Source organism: Bactrocera dorsalis, chromosome 3, assembly GCF_023373825.1.
Source record: "Bactrocera dorsalis isolate Fly_Bdor chromosome 3, ASM2337382v1, whole genome shotgun sequence".
NCBI classification, from domain to species: Eukaryota; Metazoa; Arthropoda; class Insecta; order Diptera; family Tephritidae; genus Bactrocera; species Bactrocera dorsalis.
The window spans coordinates 8,283,661-8,301,631 of NC_064305.1; the positions used below are offsets into that span (position 1 = coordinate 8,283,661).

At 37.6% G+C, this 17,971-nt stretch overlaps 2 protein-coding genes across 2 annotated transcripts in view; one reads left to right on the forward strand and one right to left on the reverse strand.

The window, feature by feature from the left end:
* Positions 1–1,221: 1,221 nt before the first annotated feature.
* LOC105223869 (uncharacterized) overlaps positions 1,222–17,971 on the reverse strand; it is a 48,642-nt gene continuing 31,892 nt past the window's right edge. Inside the window, exons 5-9 of the mRNA XM_049451487.1 lie at positions 15,947–17,959; positions 15,583–15,871; positions 15,018–15,484; positions 7,490–8,774; positions 1,222–6,015 (exon numbers count right to left, since the gene is read on the reverse strand). Of these exons, the coding sequence (XP_049307444.1) occupies positions 4,304–6,015; positions 7,490–8,774; positions 15,018–15,484; positions 15,583–15,871; positions 15,947–17,959 (5,766 nt within the window). The 3' untranslated portion in view covers positions 1,222–4,303. The remainder of the gene's footprint in view (positions 6,016–7,489; positions 8,775–15,017; positions 15,485–15,582; positions 15,872–15,946; positions 17,960–17,971) is intronic.
* LOC105223862 (protein mago nashi) lies at positions 12,949–13,695 on the forward strand. Its single transcript, XM_011201741.3, has 3 exons — positions 12,949–13,021; positions 13,082–13,347; positions 13,410–13,695. The coding sequence occupies exons 2-3, from the start codon at positions 13,087–13,089 to the stop codon at positions 13,590–13,592; spliced, it is 444 nt and encodes a 147-aa protein (XP_011200043.1). The 5' UTR covers positions 12,949–13,021; positions 13,082–13,086; the 3' UTR covers positions 13,593–13,695.

The window sequence follows — 17,971 nt, forward strand, 5'->3', positions numbered from 1 at the left end:
TTTGGCCGCCGAGAAACTTCACAAATCTAGCTCATGTTCCAGAAATAATGTGACTTTAACATCGAAATGGGGTTGTGACGTTCGTCAAATCGAAGTCAATAACCACCAGTTCATACCTAACGGAATTTGATGGTATATCTGATACAAATTTATTTTATGGTATCTATGGTGCCTTAGTGCTTAAAACTATAGACGCAAACAGACACGTTATGGCAAGAACTCTAGGCCTTCTTACACAAGTTTTGTCGGCCGATTCAATTTGAATATGCCAAAGGAAACCGCAAAAACCATACTAAATAAATTGTCGAAAGGATACAGGAAACCATAATCAACATATTGCCAACATTTGTGACATATAAAGGACAAGGTTATTGAAATACGTCACAATCTTGTATTTACCATGATGGACAGGTAAAAAAAATAGCTCAAGCAGCAACTGGTTGTATAAAGCGATCATCTTATGTCTGTACATGTGTAATGCAAGCCCTAAAGAAATGAACAACCTAGAATCCGTTGTCAAAAAATCATGCTATCAGCAAGCAGTTAAGTTGGGAATTTCTCCGTACTTGCTAGTAATTAAAAAACAATAAAATTTATTTTTACATATTGGGTATAATTTCCTTCCCGTTAACTTTTAAAAGGGGGTCTATAATGTGGAAAACCAAGGCACTTAAAAGAAGAAAACAAGAAACTTTAGAAATTTGGATGATGATGTTAAAAATTACTTGTTGAAATAAATAATGAAGATAATATATGATCATTTTTGAATATTTATGGTTATGTTATATGGGAGGTGGGCAGCGTAGTTGTGGACGGACTTGAGGGCTTTCATTTTTAGAGAAATAATAATTTTTAGTGTGATTCAAATCCGTTTGACAATTTTTAAAACAGTCTAGCTGTGATAACAGCAACAAAGATCTTGCAACTTTTGTGATTATCTTATATGGGAGATGGGCGTAAATTGTGGGCGGATTTGCTTTATTTTTTCTGGAACAAGCTATTTATATTTACAAAATATTACACTGTAGAAAAATTTTGTTTACTGTAGGGATGATTTTTGATTTTTGTGTTATATGGGAGGTGGGCGTGGTTGTGGCGGATTTTAACAAAATTTTTTTTTTTCATCTAATTTGGCACTATGAGAGATGTGTGCCAAATTTCAAAGCCCTACCTCGATTCCTTCTATTTTTTGCCGCGGCTTGTATGAAGCGGCCCCACTGTGCATCGTCCTCGAGTGACTCGTCGAGAGTTCGAGAATAATCATTGGTCCTTCGAGCCGGATTCTCAAACCGGGATACTTTTTCACAATTATATTCACAAGACGCTGCACACCAGAGATCTGCAAGGAGTTACTTGCATTTGGTGTTAACTTGTACAACATCAATGTATGTATGACTTGTTACTCGAAAAACGTCAAACATACAAGTCGCAACTTGCTTGTTCCATTTCATACCTAATCAACACACTGATCAGGTTTGCTTGTTCGAATCATACACATGTACAGTTTGAAAACGATTCAAATCGTTGCATGTGCAGGCGAGGCTTGTTCTGTACAAATGACTTGTTGGATTCTTACCAACTCATGACAACGAAAACAGTTCGATATCATTCCAGTGTTTTTATTGCAACATTCTGACGTGCCCAAAGTATGTCTAATACTATTGACAATATTTCTGAAAAACTTAGAAGTGGTATTCTAAGAAAATCATTAAAAAGAAAAGGACGTAGTGAAATGTGGTCAGTTTTTTGCGAACTTCAAGATGATAGTGGATGCACTGTTAATGAATTTGTTGCTGCCGTAAATGTGAAGCCATTTTTCGGCATAATGGAACGCAAACATCTAACTTACGCCGTCATAAGTGCTTCATAAGGAAAACCCAAGAAATTCCCTGTGTACAAGTAGGGCAAGAACAAAAAAAGGGTAAACCCAAAAAAAAATGTAAGTAAGTCGTTAGTAAATATCTTTTTTAACAGATTTCTTGCAAGAGTGTGTAAATTGGACGGTAGTAGACTGCAGACCATTTGCAACGTTAGGTGTTGATGGATTTAAAAATGTAGCGCGGCACCTCATTAAAATAGGGCACAAGTTCGGAGAGCACATAGACGTTGACGATTTGATTCCGCATCCAAGAACAGTCTCCCGGCAGATAACTTAGGACGCAACTGAAAAGAAATTAGAAATGCAGAGCAAACTTCAAAGTATTGTAAACGCTGGGCGTGCTTCCGTAACTGCTGATATGTGGTGTGAGGCTTTTACGAACAGAAATTTCTTATGTGCAACCATACACTTTTTTTACAATCCGGCATAAGGTCGCAGTATTTCTCTATCCGCCTTCTAATAACGTTTTAGATTGTAGTTCTATTGCAGCAGTTAAAGATTCTGAAGAACCTGTTTAATATTAACAAAGTGACTTGCGAGTCAGTCAACTGTCAAACCATTGGCATACAAACTTGAGGTCAAAGTTGTAATTATTAGTTTTCTTTGTGATTTTGCTCAGTTTTCTTCGTTAAGCGGTTAGGCGATTATAAAAGCTTTTGCTCCGCCGAGCTTATCGAGGACAGGATTATGGGTAAGTTGTAATTGTATCGAAAAAAATTTATCCACATTATGACCAACTCGCGGAACTTGTCTGTAATAAGCAGAATTCAAATATCGTCGGGTATTCATCATCATTTAACGTGGGCGTAGAAATTGAGCAATTAGCTTTTGCTAAATGTGTATATACAAGTTACAAGAAAATCGACTTTGAAGCTAAAATCCATTTAAAAAAGCAACTCCAGTTAGAGTGTACTCTTCAACTTCAATTAAGTATAAAGAATTAGCGCTAGGGCATTTGGTGCTTTGAGCAGAAGGAAAAACTCTAGCCAAAAATAAAACGTCCTGTAGAAAGAAGCATACAGGCAACACAAACAGTTGATCCTTCGACTACAAAGAGATCAAGCGCAAGTATTATACATATGTAAGTCTCAAAAAATGAAAAAGCATTGCTAAGCAATATTGAAGCTCAAGGATCAAGGCAAATATTAAGCCCTACTAACAGCCGACAAATCAAGACCTTTTACTCCTGATCGTTGTATAGACTAAAACCAAATCCCATCTTGCGAAAAATAAACTAAACAAACTAAAAGTAAATCCGATTTTGTGAGATAAATCATATGTACTTAAATTGAATGCGAGTTGTGTAAAAGAAATTGTAAAAACTTAAAGTAAATCAAAATTTGTGAAGTAAATTGTATAAGATAAAACTAAAAGGTGTTTCTCTTCTATTGGCCAATAATTCTGCCGCTACAACAACAATAGGGAATTCATACATTAATTTTACCGAACAGTATTTGTAAACTTTATAATACATTGTTGGTGAATTGATATTAAAATCAACAATATAAAGATTTATATTCTCAATGTAAATTTAAATGTCTTATAAGTGGGAAAGAGAGGAAGAGAATTTTGAAGTCAATAAAAATAACCGTTACAACTACATTCTAACGCTTTAAACGACATTAAATATACCGGTGAGGGAATTTTGAAATCACAGTAAATAACCGCTATTTGAAAAGCGAAACATTTTCGTAAATCTTTGCCAAACCAAAAAAATAAATCGCAAGCGTGTCATATTAATAACAACAAATAAATGTTTAAATGAATAAATAATAGTTAAATTTTGTTAAAAAAAAAAATAGAAAAAATGCTTAAAAAAAAAGAAAATAAAATCGTTAAACCAATCAATAAATTGTTTAACAAAATTATGGTAGACATAAAGGTTTAAACACTTGAGACCGTACAAAATCTGGCAGCACAGGTTTATTGGACATATTTTTTTTTTTTACTGACCGTAATATACATACGATCTACTTAAACAGAACGCACCCGGATTTTTAGCCGGCCAAGCACTGTCAAACCGGCAGCATTCCTTCAAATTACTTCAGAAATGTTTTCTGCCGCTAAACAACAACATATACAGATTAGCTTTGCTACAGACCGCTTCCTACTTTTTTTAAATAATATAAACTTGAGGTCAATATAAAATAAAATTATATGCATTGGCTTTTTAATTGACCAACAAATAATATACAGCGCATACACTATTCAAAAGCCGCACATTTCAATTTAAGTACGTACTTAGTTGCCTTCAATAATTATTCATACATATGTTTATATATCTTTGTATATATGTTAATGTAAAAGCCGACACTTAATTTCTAAAATGTTTTTGTTTTACATTTTATTCATTTTGAATGAATATATTTTCAACTTACTCAGCATTATATGACGCTCTTAACTGCTACTGTTTAGTGGTCGTTCCTACCGACGATGTTGTTTTTGCTGTTTGTTGTCTTCGTGCATATTAGTGTGAGTCTTACTAGCCACTTTGTTTGACAACACCCTGAACTCATCAGGCTCATACTCAGCATAGGCAATTTGCCGTTCCGGCGATGTTTCAGGTAACTTAGTTATCTTCTGTAAGCGTTGCTGTACAATTTGCCAATGACGTAGAATATAATCCTCATGTGGCGCTAAATGATGTGCATAGCGTAGACAGGCAGCGGCACGCGCCAAACGCTTACGCTCCACAAATACAACACATAAATTGTGTAAGCCCTGTATGTTGTGCGGTTCAAAACGTAATATACTGCGATAACATTGCTCCGCTGCGTCGAGATCCTTCATGTGATTTATATAGATATCACCGAGTAGTATTAAACCTTTTATATGTGCAGGATGATGACGTATTAGCTGATTCAGGTACGGTACTGCGTCCAACGGTCGATTCGCATCGGCCAATAGTAATGCTAAATTGAAGAGCGCACTACGAAAGTCGGCACGCAAATGTATAGCGCGTTTAAAAAATTGTTCCGCTTCGTCGAAATTCGATTCGTCCATGGCCAGCATGCCCAAATTGAAATAGACCTTCTCATTGTTCGCATCCTTATCCAACACCTTGAAGAGGCGCATGCGCGACAATTCACGCGCTTCTGCACCGCCATGCTCTTGCAATAGTATGGCGGAATTGAGTAATGCTTGTTCGTGTTCGGGATATAATTCGATTGCTTTGTTGAAGTAGACGTGCGCCTGCGCACTTTTACCCTGCTCCAAAAATACCACACCCAAATTATAATAAATATCAGCATTCTCACTGTCATACAGTAGTGCCTTTTCGTACACTTCTTGCGCTTGCGCGGTGCGATTCAGTTTCATCAATATATCACCACGATTGATGTACGCCTGTACATAGTCGGCGCGCATACTTATCGCCTGCCGATATAACAGATCGGCTTCTTCCAAGCGCGTACGATTGCGCGCTATCAGTTGTGCCAAATTTATGAATACATTTAAATGATTCGGGGCTACGCGCGCCTGATAACTCTCGCCCGGTTTCACTTGCGGAAATAAAGCTTTGGCTTGGCGATACGCCAATTCGGCTTGTTCGTATTGCTGCAGATTATTATAAGTGCGTCCAACATTGATGTGCGCGCCAATATCGTCGGGTTGTATGCGTACCGCTTGTTGGAAGTACGTTAACGCCTCAGCGTAGCGTTGCTCATTTTCAAGCGCGTGTCCCACATTATTGAACAGTTTCGCATTGCGTCCGTTCACATATACGCCCGACATAAATAGCGTATACTCTGTACGCCAGTCTTTATTGCGCTCAAATGTCTTTAACGCATGCGTAAGCAACAACAAACCGAGCGCTAGTTGAAGGAAACGACGCGCAATTGCGCCTTTAACGCGCAAATATTCCTCCATTTGCATATAGCCATAGGCTATCAGGAGACAATAACCCATGGAGGGCATGTACAGTATACGCTCGGCAATCACGAAGCCAACGTGAAAGAATAGATTCGAAGCGGGTAGGAAGGGTAACGCCAGCCATGCCAGTCCCATCAGCAACACGCGAGAGTGCATTAAATTTCGTGTAGTACAAGCGTGCCACGTCACTGCGGCTAGCGAGGCGAATGTTGCTATGGTGGCCAAATTACGTGCGTCGCTAAAACCCTCGATCAGTGGTATGGTACCTGAAAAGAACAGCATGGAAACAGACATGTTAGGGGAATTAAATATTTTCATGCTTAAGGCTTATATCGTCTAAATCTTCAGGCTTAATTTCAACAAATATAGTACAATATATTGCGTAGTCGAAAAAGTCTTTTCGTATTTCTAATCAAACTTCAACTTATTTTTTATATTTATATTAATAAATAAATAAACAAATATGTACCATTTTGGTCGACCACTTTTTGCCATTTTTCCGGTGATTAATAAATAAACAAATATGTACCATTTTGGTCGACCACTTTTTGCCATTTTTCCGGTAGAGACATTATTCCATCAGTGTAAAACTTTCATCAGTATAAATCGAAATTTCCAGAACGAAAGCTAAGGAACCACACGAACTGAATACAGCATCGTCTCCGCGAACTTCACAAATTTCATTGGTGGCTTGCGTGGCACCCTTTCCTTTTGTATAAAAAAAAAAATTCAAAACGTAGCCAATTTCTTCATTATTTTCACTCATTTTTGAACAGCTTTAACTTTTTTTCAACTTCCTCGAATTTAATTTTTTTCTGGTTAAATGAAGCTTAAAATCTCACCTTTCTAACACTATATGACACAATGTGATGGGTAGCACTGGAGATATACAACGACATCTATTGACAAAATACGAAAATACTTTTTCGACTACCCAATATATTCGTTCAGACAATCGAATTCGTGAAAAAAACATGTTTTCAGAAATCCATATCTCTAGACTCGAATCCCACTTTAAAAACTCGCATTTAGAAAAACAATTTCAAAAACTTTACGAAAAAAAATTAACTTTTCCTAAGGTTTTTCCTTAAATTTTGGTGGTAGAAATAAAAATTGCAATATTTTTTCATTATATTGGGTTGTCAAAAAAGTCTTGGGGTATTTTTATTGAATTTTTTTTTTTTATTGAAATTGAAATGAATTTTTGATGATTTGCCTAGTTCTTGACCGATGCTACGGCTGCTACTATGCCGGTCTCTTTCGACCAATTCAGCGGTTTTATCGCAATTTTCGACGACAGGCCTTCCGGAGCGTGGCGCATCTTCGACCACCTCTACACCAGAACGAAAACGTTGAAACCATCGTTGTGCGGTGGAAATGGAAACTGTATCGGGTCCATAAACTGCACAAAATTTATTGGCGGCTTGAGATGCATTTTTGCCTTTATCGTAGAAGTACTGTAAAATATGCCGTTATTTCTCTTTATTTTGCTCCATGTTTGCGACGCTTTAACTTACGAACGACTTAAAAGAAACGACAATCAATCAAACACGTGTTAGCGCGTGAAATGTGCTTTCCAAAAAGGTATAGCATGACCCGATGCGACGAATAAAACTAAAACTATGCGCTTTCAGCGCCAATTAGCGAAAATACCACAAGACTTTTTTGACAACCCAATATGTGTGAAAGCACATTAGCTACCGTGGCTACTAGTCTACAAAGGTATATAGTTAAACTTACCCATAGTCCAATCGCAGCACAGATTGCAAGGAAACAGCATCAGCCACAAGTTCAAGTAAATCAGGTAACTAAATGTAAGCTGACGCGTTGGTGTCGCTGCTGCCGAAGCCGGATTATCGAAACGCGTAAAGACTGGCAATTGCGAACCCATCACGTACACACGTCCAACCAGCAGAGCAAACGTAATACAGACGAGAAACCCCAAGCGACGCAACAAAGTGCCATGCCAAATGCCGCTCACACGATTATACACGCCCGTCGTTGACGATGCACTAACTGCTGCAGCTGTCGGGCTTTTGGCTACATGTTGCGGCGTCAAGATACGCGTACGATCCTCAAATAAACGCTGCACACACAGCCACAGCTCAAGTGGGCGCAACTGCTGCACCACGAACAATTCATAAGCTACGCAAATACCCGCGATAGTGATGCCTTGCTCCTTACACAGCATCGAGGCTAATAAGCAAGCGCCAAAAGTGCAACATAATACCGACCAGCGTGTACGTTGCTTCTTAACCGACTGTTGCTGCTGCTGTTGTTGATGCAGTGACGACTGTTGACGATGTAGCAGCGTCGTTGGCGTGTTAACAGCGCCGGCATATGCGAGAAATGCACACAAATAGAATATCGAGGAGAGTAATTCGGCACGTCCGACTACACCTGTAACGGCTTCTGTGTGTATGGGATGTACAGCGAATAAGAGTGCTGCCAAGAAGCTACAAGTGTTTATACGCAACATATTACAACGTTGTATTAACGCCGATGTAGATGCTCCCACAGCGCCGGCGCAATGCAATAGTAATAGTCTGCAAACACGACGCCACAACAGACAAACAACAATGTGTAAGAGCATATTTACTATGTGATAGCCATATGGTTGGAGTTCGTGCAGCCAATAGTTGAAACGAAAGGTGAGCACTGTTAACGGCCGATATGATTTATGCGATTGCTCTTTGCGCATTGGTGTACCCCAGAAATCGTTGAGAAATATATTACGTAGCGGCGTGTACGAGCGTAGGTCTTTATTATCGCGCACAGCGCTAATATCGTCGAAGACCAACTCACATTGCGCACTATTCCAGTAACAGGCCACACACACGAATACAATGGCGAAGAATTGCAGTAGATTTCTGCTACTGTTGCTACTGCTTGCGCTGTTACTTATCACTTCGGCTCTCGTGAAGGAGCTGCTGCTGCTGCAGCTGCCATTACTGCGCAACTTTTCGCTATTGCTGTTATTGCCATTATTGTTACATAAAGTTCGCTCGTATGTTGTCATTATTTTATTTTATTTTCCTCGTCTTTTTGTGCTCCGCTCTATTTATACTTATAGATTGCAATATAAAAAAACTGTGGTATATAACAGCTTTACATGTATTTAACGCCGGTGTTGTTTATTATTATTTTTTATTGTTTCAAATACACTACTATATGCTGATCAGCTGTTTCTTGGCCAACGGTCTACGCAAAAAAAATCTTATTTTCTTATATTCTTCTCTAGTTCTCCAGCTTTGCAATCATTTATGTACTATCGCATAGTCGAATTTGGTTGTAAATTACTAACACTGCGGTCTGTTGTTTTGCTCTTGTTTTGCCATTTATGGAATTTGTAATGTTACTACTGGAATGCACATACTCCTTGTACATATTGGAGCAAAGTGTAAGTGAGCATGTAGAATAATGTTAATACCGGCATGTACTTGTCCTCATGAACACCACACCCGTCTTTTGATGTATCCACACTTGGCTTGTTTGGTATATGCCGTGTTTTGACGCTCTTTGACCTTTGTGTGATTTTCATAGCATTGTAATAAAAAAGTTATACATGTAAACCATTTTTATTGGCTAAATATCGCAAATGTTGCAAAGAATTGCAGCAAGTCTAAATATAAAGAGAAAGAAAGAATTATTTTTAATACATTTTGTATTTCTAATTATGGCCGTTTCCTCAATGTCTGGTTAGCAGCCAGCAGTCACTTAAGTTCTGGTTAAAAATTTCTTTTAACCAAAAGAAAGAGTCTTGGTTAAGTTAAGTTCAGAACTTAATTGGCATTTGGTTGGTAACCAGATATCGAGAAAACGGTCCTTAGAGTTTAAAATTTTTTTTCTTACAAATATTTCAATTTTATATATTACCTTTATGTTTAGTGGTATGTAACTAGAATTGTTTAACAGTCAGCAGCGGTCATATTGGCAATATTTTCCTTTAGCCATGGACAGTTAAAGTTTCATTAAAAAAATAAAGAACTTTGCAATGACATTTTCTCTTTGCCGATGTACTTTCACACTAATAACTTTGATCAAATACTGAAAATTGCTCTAAAAGCTTGTTATTTTGTATATGAGGATATTGAAAAACTTCTGAAAACCAGTTTTAGAAACCTGAGGATCCTGCAAGGAAAAAAAAAATTTATTAAAATATGTTTAAAAAAACAGCGTTTATTTAAATTTAATTAAAATATATTTATAAAAGACAGTGTTTATTTAAAAGCTGTTCAAAAAAGGCTTTCAAAAATAATTTTTATTGCTATGCCAGTGGTATACCACTTTACGCCGCAAAATTGTTTAATACATTATCTCTATGAGAAAATATGAATGCACTAGGCGACTATACAATATACACACATACAAACGTCTACCAGAAACATGATTAAAAAATGTGTTAATAAATAATTAAAAACAACTGGGAGCTAGTTATTTCTATGAGAAAAAATTAAGGCACTAAGCGACTATAGAATATACATACATACATTCATACATACAAATGTACACCGGAAACTGAAAAAAAATAATTAAAATAAAATTTAAAAAACACTGGGAGCTAGCATTAACCAGCCTTATGGCACTGTTTGTAATTTAACGAACAAGCACTTATCCTTTATTTCACATATATGTACGAGTATATAGCTGCTTATTTGTTTTTAACAGGTGCAGTACTTTAAAATTTCACAATGCAATCATTCATTCATAGCCAAAACTATATCTGTGTATTTTGAAATATATACACAAATTAGTAATTATTTAAATTTTTTCCACAAGCTTACAAGAAACCGCTTATACTGTTCGTGCACAACAAAGTAACTTTACATTTACTGTCCCAAATTCCGACTGCCCGTCGCCTTTGCGCATAGAATTTCTGATGGCTTAGGGTGTCTGCAATATACATATGTACATAATAATGTATATCTCGCAACACTACGCTTATACTACTGTTTCAACAGGAATTAAAGATGAGGTAACGCGACAGTAACAGTGTTAAAATTCACAATTCTTGTACGTTTTGAATACACAGAAAAACAGTTAGAAATAGTTTTTCTTTTTTATACGACATTTCGTAGTTCCCAGGTTTATTTGAAAGCCAACCGTTCATTGCCCTTTGAGCCAGGGTACAACACAATATCTGCACAAAGTCAAAATTTAGTGGAAAAAAATTCGTACCAGGACTGCGTTACTTTGTTTTTGTTATGAACGTGGCTACAACGCAAAAATTGATGCCACACCAGGCTATATTACTCGTGAGCAGCTGGTGCTCTACAATGTTGCACTCAATGTCATCGATTTTACAAAGCACAACACGAATGATATGTCAACCAAGCCTGCAGCCGAGACTACCAGTTTTATTACATTTGCGAAAATACAAATACAGCAACATGATATGCGTTTTTTTTTTTTGTTTTTGCTCTTGCTTTAGCTCCCATTTCCGGTTACACAGTTAAGCCAGTTTTCTGCTATACTCGCTGTGCAGTCACCCCATTACTTGGTTTTACAGATCAACATATACATACATAGATAGTTGGTACTGAGCAACAATGTTGCGCGACCGAGTTTCCTAGTTTTGGAGCACAAACATGAGGATACTATACCAACCAGCATGCATCTACAGTGCAATTTTTGTACATACATATGTCTGCTTGACCGCTCATTGGAGCACACGCTCGATAACACATTGCTATATGCACTTTCACTCGACACGAAACCACAACGGAAAATGTTCTGTTGTTGCAATCACACACATTCACAATGATAAATAATCGTCTCTCCTGTTAGACTGCAAAATACCTTGAAAAGAGCATGGCACGTGCTCCAAAATATGTAAAATTCTGCACAATACCTTTTTGAGCGATAGAAATTGCAATTGAGTCCCATTCACTCCCGTATTCATTGCAGTTGCAGTTTCCATATCAGCCCCAATGGGCTTTGTAAAATTACTTTGACCGATATAATCAGGAGTAGTCAGCGAAACAAACGTTTTTTTCCTTGCGCTCTTTACACATTTTCGGCGCGAAAATTATTCGCGTTTTCAGTCCGACCATTTTGAATTTATACTTTGCACCCTGATATAACCTACTCTATTGGTTTAAGGATGTAGTGTGAACAATAAAATGGCATTTTTAGCAATATTAGATTATATCGGGAATTATGTATATCTTAACATGCATATCCATAGCTATTACCCCAACTCCCTGCCTACCAAAAAATTTATTCGACTTGCATTTCGACTATCCATTTGCCCTGCAACTTTACAACAAATCATTTATATTTTACATCACGCAATACATTCGTGCATCATCTGGAATCCTATTCAACTTGCATTTGATACCCTCAATCCTGCAATTTTGCAACACAAAATGTATATTCAACCATACCCCCAATCAGTCGTGCATTAGGAAAAAGTAATTACAAATGTTTGCGAATTACATATATTATACAATTGGGACATTATTTAACTTACCTTTTTGAAATACAACCTAAAGCTGCGTTAATAGCTACTTTTTCAACTTTTAAAGCCTTTAATTTAAAGAATCCATTATTATTTCACAATGCGTAGATTGAAATCTACATTTTTACTTTTCGCTGCTACTGCTACGTTCCCTTTTTCTTCAACTACTTTGTTGCAAATGACTTTGTCGATGTCGCTGCTGTCAACATTGTTGTTGCCGCCATAGGTTATCCCCATCGCATAGAATGGAATGTTATCTGTTACAAGCCGCAACACTGCGATTTTTAATGCGCATTTTTATTTTTCCCAGCAATCGATATATAACTCCAGTACCAGGATTACACAATTTTTTTTTAATCCATTTTTATATTATAATACAAATATGAAATTTTTGTGCACATGTTCAATAAATCACAAGAATAATCAAATGTGCCTTTTATTTTGAGCTATCTTCGCATTTTTTGGATTGCTGTTGGCAACGCGAAAATAGAATAAACAGATGCTGCCATCTAAGAAACTGTAAAATGTAAGCGTTATAGAAAGATTTGATTGGTAAATGTTTAAGTGAAGCATATTTTTCATTAAAATGAATAAAATACCTTACAGTATGCATGTTTTAAATTATTAACAGCAAATGATTTATTTTAAAATTATATTAAATCAAACTGTCTGTCAAAAATTTATAACTTTTACTTTAATTCTACTTTTAACCCTCCGTTAAAACTTTCACAGTATGGCAACACAAAATGGAAGGTGGAGAAAGTTTGACGCATAATTTGACGTTTGGCACCGCTGTAAACCCGGAAAAATAGGTTAGCAAACGAAAGAGTGAAAAATATTTAAAGATTTTATTCGAGCTTTGTTATTACTAGATATTATGACTACGGAGGACTTCTATTTACGTTACTATGTTGGCCATAAAGGCAAGTTTGGTCATGAGTTTCTGGAGTTCGAATTTCGACCGGATGGTAAACTGCGCTACGCCAACAACTCTAATTACAAAAACGACACAATGATTCGTAAGGAAGCGTTTGTGCATCAATCGGTGATGGAAGAGCTAAAGAGAATAATTTTGGATTCAGAAATTATGGCTGAAGACGATTCACCCTGGCCACCACCGGATCGCGTAGGCAGACAGGTAAAATTAAATATATAAAGTTGTACATATGTATGCATATTAAATTATAATGCCACTTTTAGGAGTTGGAAATTGTCATAGGCGATGAACATATCTCGTTCACAACATCGAAAACAGGGTCACTAGTCGATGTGAACCGTTCAAAAGATCCCGAGGGTCTCCGTTGCTTCTATTATTTAGTACAGGATTTAAAGTGTTTGGTGTTCTCACTCATTGGACTGCACTTCAAAATTAAACCAATATAATAGTGTAATTTTGTAACTTTAATACTGACATATGTATATTTAATTTCCATTTTGTATTCGCAAAACTATGTTTTATCTCAATTAAAATCTAAAAACATACTTACGAATGCGGTTTTAATGATGATAGGTAAAAGTTTTTAGCACAGAAATTATTGAGACACTCGAATGCTTAATAAGGTTTATAAAAGAAGAAATACATATATATCTACCAGCCTGTGGAACTAGTTGCATTAGTCGGATACAAGAATTTTCAATTCCAAAGCATTCATAGAAATCATTTGGATATTTTGCTAGCGCTGCAATAACAACAAAGTTATGACTTGCCTTGCTGGTGTTTCGTATTTTTGGCATATGGTCAAACGTTAGGGCAGCTCGTTATAGACCGCTTTTCAACAATTTTATTGTTTAGAAATCTTTAAAATTGCTTTTTAATTTATTCAAAGAATCTAATAACTTGCATGCATATTAAAAACAGATTTCTTTCGATAGAATAACACTCATTCCTATATACCGCAAAATTTATTCCAACACAAAATAGTAAAATATTAACATGTAATAGCATTCAGATTAACTTAAGTAAATATAAGGTGACACTGGTTACTTAAGGCTAGCACAGGCTATATAATTAATTATTTGTATGTAAGTGACATAAACTAAATTGTAATTTTCTTAGACTGATTAAAATAGACAAATTTTATACTATTTTAAATCAGTCTGCACAAAATTATTGCTTAAATTTCTTAATATATGCAGAAGATATGTATGAGAATATTTCTAAAAATTTATTTTTAAATGCATATATACATATGTATGTAATAGACTGCTATATAGCATAATAAGTATTTCTTAAGGGTAACTTGCTTGTGCATTAGAGTAAATAAATGCAAATTTTCTGCACAAATTCTACATATACATATACATATATATTTTTTGTAAATTTAAAAATTGTAACAATTTTGTAAATGTCTAATATCAAATGCTTAACTGTTAAAAATTGATTTCTAAATTTTTTTGTGGCTTTTGACGCATTTTCATGCGCACGGGGCTAAATTCAGTCTTTGGGATTCAATACGGGTTAGTGTGTAAAAATAGAGCGTATAAGTTGAAATATTTAAACATTATTGTTTTCCAACTCATGTGCACTCTCTTTACATATACATATGGATATTTTTAAGATTATGATTAAATATTGATATATACATACAAATGTATAGATGATGTATGCATGTAGATATGTATTAATAGGTGCCATTATTATATCGTACAAATAACTATAAAAACATTCATATCTGCACTATTCTATTTTATAAAAATTGCAATATAAAAAATGTAAAATGTATTATTCGCCTATAAAATATTCGTATATACAACGTTGTTGTGCTAAAGGAAACTTTTGTAGAGTCTTATGCGTAAGTCTCAAAGTCATAATTGTGGTGGCAATTGCTGTTGTTGCTGTTGCTGCAATGGCGATTGCGTATGTGGCTGTTGCACATAAGTTGTTGTTGCCGCGCTTGTTCTGGGATGTTCCATAAAATAGTTGCCACCATTTTGATTGTTAGACAATAAATTTGGCGATATCTGTGGTTTATGTTGTTGTTGTTGCGTTGTCAACGGTGTATATATTAATTGGTTTTGTGATAATTGACCTGGCGACACTTGTGCGGAGTTGACAAGTAATGCTGAATTTTGTGTGCCCAACGTAGTTGTCGGTGTCGTCAAGGCATCTTTTGGACAACCGATTGTCAAACGCACATGAAGACCCGATTCTTTTATTAGGTTGACCACATCACCATGTGACATACCGGAAATGTCGATGCGATTAACAGCGATGATACGATCACCAACTTTCAGCTCACCACAACGATCGGCCGGACTGCCTGGTATCAATTTGCCTGCAAAACACACACAAGACAGTACAATTACAATCATTTCATAACCTTTTGAGCGGTAACAGCTAAATATGTACATATGTATATTTTGTCACATTTACCAATAGTAGAGCCGTAGAATTGATTTGACGAAGATATGATTACAAAACCGAAACCTTCGGACTCGTGTCGACTAACTATAACATCGTATGGGTATCGATATGTATTGCGCATGGGCATGTTTAATGGCGGCGGTGGCGGTAAGGGTAATTGTTGTTGTTGCTGTTGTTGTGGTTGCAATAAATGTGGTTGAAGTGTTAACCGCAAGCGACGACGTAGTATCATAGTCACTTGTCCTCGCAATGCCGCCTCACCCATTAATGAAACAACTTTGTGGTGCGACGAATTGACCTTCGGAAAAAAGGTGAATATAAAATTTAACAGTTGCCTAAAATATTTAGCACATTCACCATATTATAAACTTACCACATTGATACCGTCTATGCTGAGTATCTCGTCACCTGTATTAATGCGTTGGTCATTATCCGCAGCACCGCCGGGAACAATGTGACCCACGGTCACTTGTGAGCCCTCCTCCGTGCCGCCAACAATGCGAAATCCAAAACCAAGCGCCTGACGCTCCAAAGTCACTTCACTCAGCTCATACTGTTCCGTCGTCAGTTCGTCGAACGCATCGATTGCGCCGCCATTGCGTTGTAGAAACGGTAGGTTACCGCTCGGTGATGACTGCATCGTATTGGTGTAGTTGCTGGCACCTAACCAAGGCAACGCTGGCGTTTGCGATACGCTACTAACAGCCGGTGAATGTTGGGAAGTTTGCTGCTGTTGTTGTTGTTGCAACAATTGCTGGTTAACATACGGCGCTGGCGAGAGTTTCTGTGGTTGTGGCATATCAAGCGTGGAGAAGCCCACACGGCGACGATCACTCAGCAGCTCGTTGACACGTTTTTGCATGCGCTCATTTTGTATGTGTGCCGCTTGTAACGGCGTAGTCGCATGCAAAGATGCCGGTGAGTACTGTGCACCGTGTGGATGTGTATGCATATGCGGCGCTGGTGGTTGTGGTGGTGGCGGCAATTGAAGTGGGTGATGATGCAGGATATTGTGATGTGTAGCGGATGTTGTTGTCAAACCAAGCGACGTCGATGGTGAATAACTGCTGCTGGCAGAAAAGCTAAGATGTGGCGGTGTGGGCAATTGTTGTGGCGCATAGAAATTGTTCATGCTATTGGGCAGCGGCGAAATGCCATAAATATTATTGCCACCAACTGTACGCATGCCGGCCGAAACGTACTCTTGATGATCGTAACGCATGGGATCGGCAGCACTTGAAGGCAACGAAAGACCACTGGCGTGGTGGTGGCCAGTGCCAATATTAATGCTACCCATATTATCGACATTACCAGCATTGACGCCACCATTGCCGGCATTTTCGGTTAGCAATGTTGCACCGGCCAAACGCTCACTCAAACTGGTCACCAATTTCGGATATGGATCCAAGTACGGTATATCTTGACTAATTGCCTCAATTTCCTGTAGGCTATTTGTGGATTTATGCGTGGCAGCATCCACCAATTGGCCCTTATTAGCCGACAATCTGCCATCAACGTTGCCATCGTTAACATCAACACAATGCTGTAGCTCATCATTCGGTGTTTGTGCACGTGTACGACGCGTATCGACCAGCGGTGTTTTTGGACGTATAGGCAGAATCTCCTTTTGTTGTGTACTATATAGGTCTGCGGTCGGCGTCTTGCTGCGAAACAATGAGGACGTAAAATTCTTGCGCAATTTCGCCACATTACCCAGATTACTGCCGCTTGAAGTGCTTGTTGGCGGTGGATTACTCAAAATATTGGCACTATAAGCGCCGCCTGCTGGTGAGGCATTAGTACTATTTGAAGTGGGACCACCGCGTTGAATTTTCACATGCGTCGGTTCAATTTTCGAACAATCCTTCAATATCTGTACTACTTCAAGGTGACTCTGTTGATGCACATCAATACCGTTAATCTCTAATAGTACGTCACCCTCTTGCAGTTGCGTACAACAATTATAGTCGAGTATCTTCTTCACCTTCTGACCATAAGCCGAATCGGCAATGGTGAAACCGAAACCCATGGCACCCTTTACAATCGTAAATGTGTGCACTTGCAACTCTGGTTTTTTCATCAAAATGAAACCGTCATTTAAGCCGCCCGTGACTGGTGAGTGCTGATTGCGCATTTGGTTGTGAGGGTGAGATTTTGTGCCGCCTCCGTCGCCGCCGATAGTTTCGAGAAAATTATAGTTACCATCCATATGTAGATCGAGTAGCATGCGACGCTGTTTGTCTGTCGCTGCAACGCTAACACCATCCACCGCTATGGTGGTGACCACCTCGGTGTTGGGGTCGTTGGGGTCAAATGGTAGAGGATAGCCGCGACATACCTCTAATGTAACGGTTTCGCCTGGCAAAATCGACTGGAAAATATTGACCTGCACAAAATT

Excerpts from the sequence above, each read along its gene's own strand:
- LOC105223862 (XM_011201741.3), top strand. The coding sequence starts at position 13,087 with ATGACTACGGAGGACTTCTATTTACGTTACTATGTTGGCCATAAAGGC. Across the intron at positions 13,348-13,409 it reads CGGATCGCGTAGGCAGACAG|GAGTTGGAAATTGTCATAGG; the intron begins GTAAAATTAAAT and ends TGCCACTTTTAG.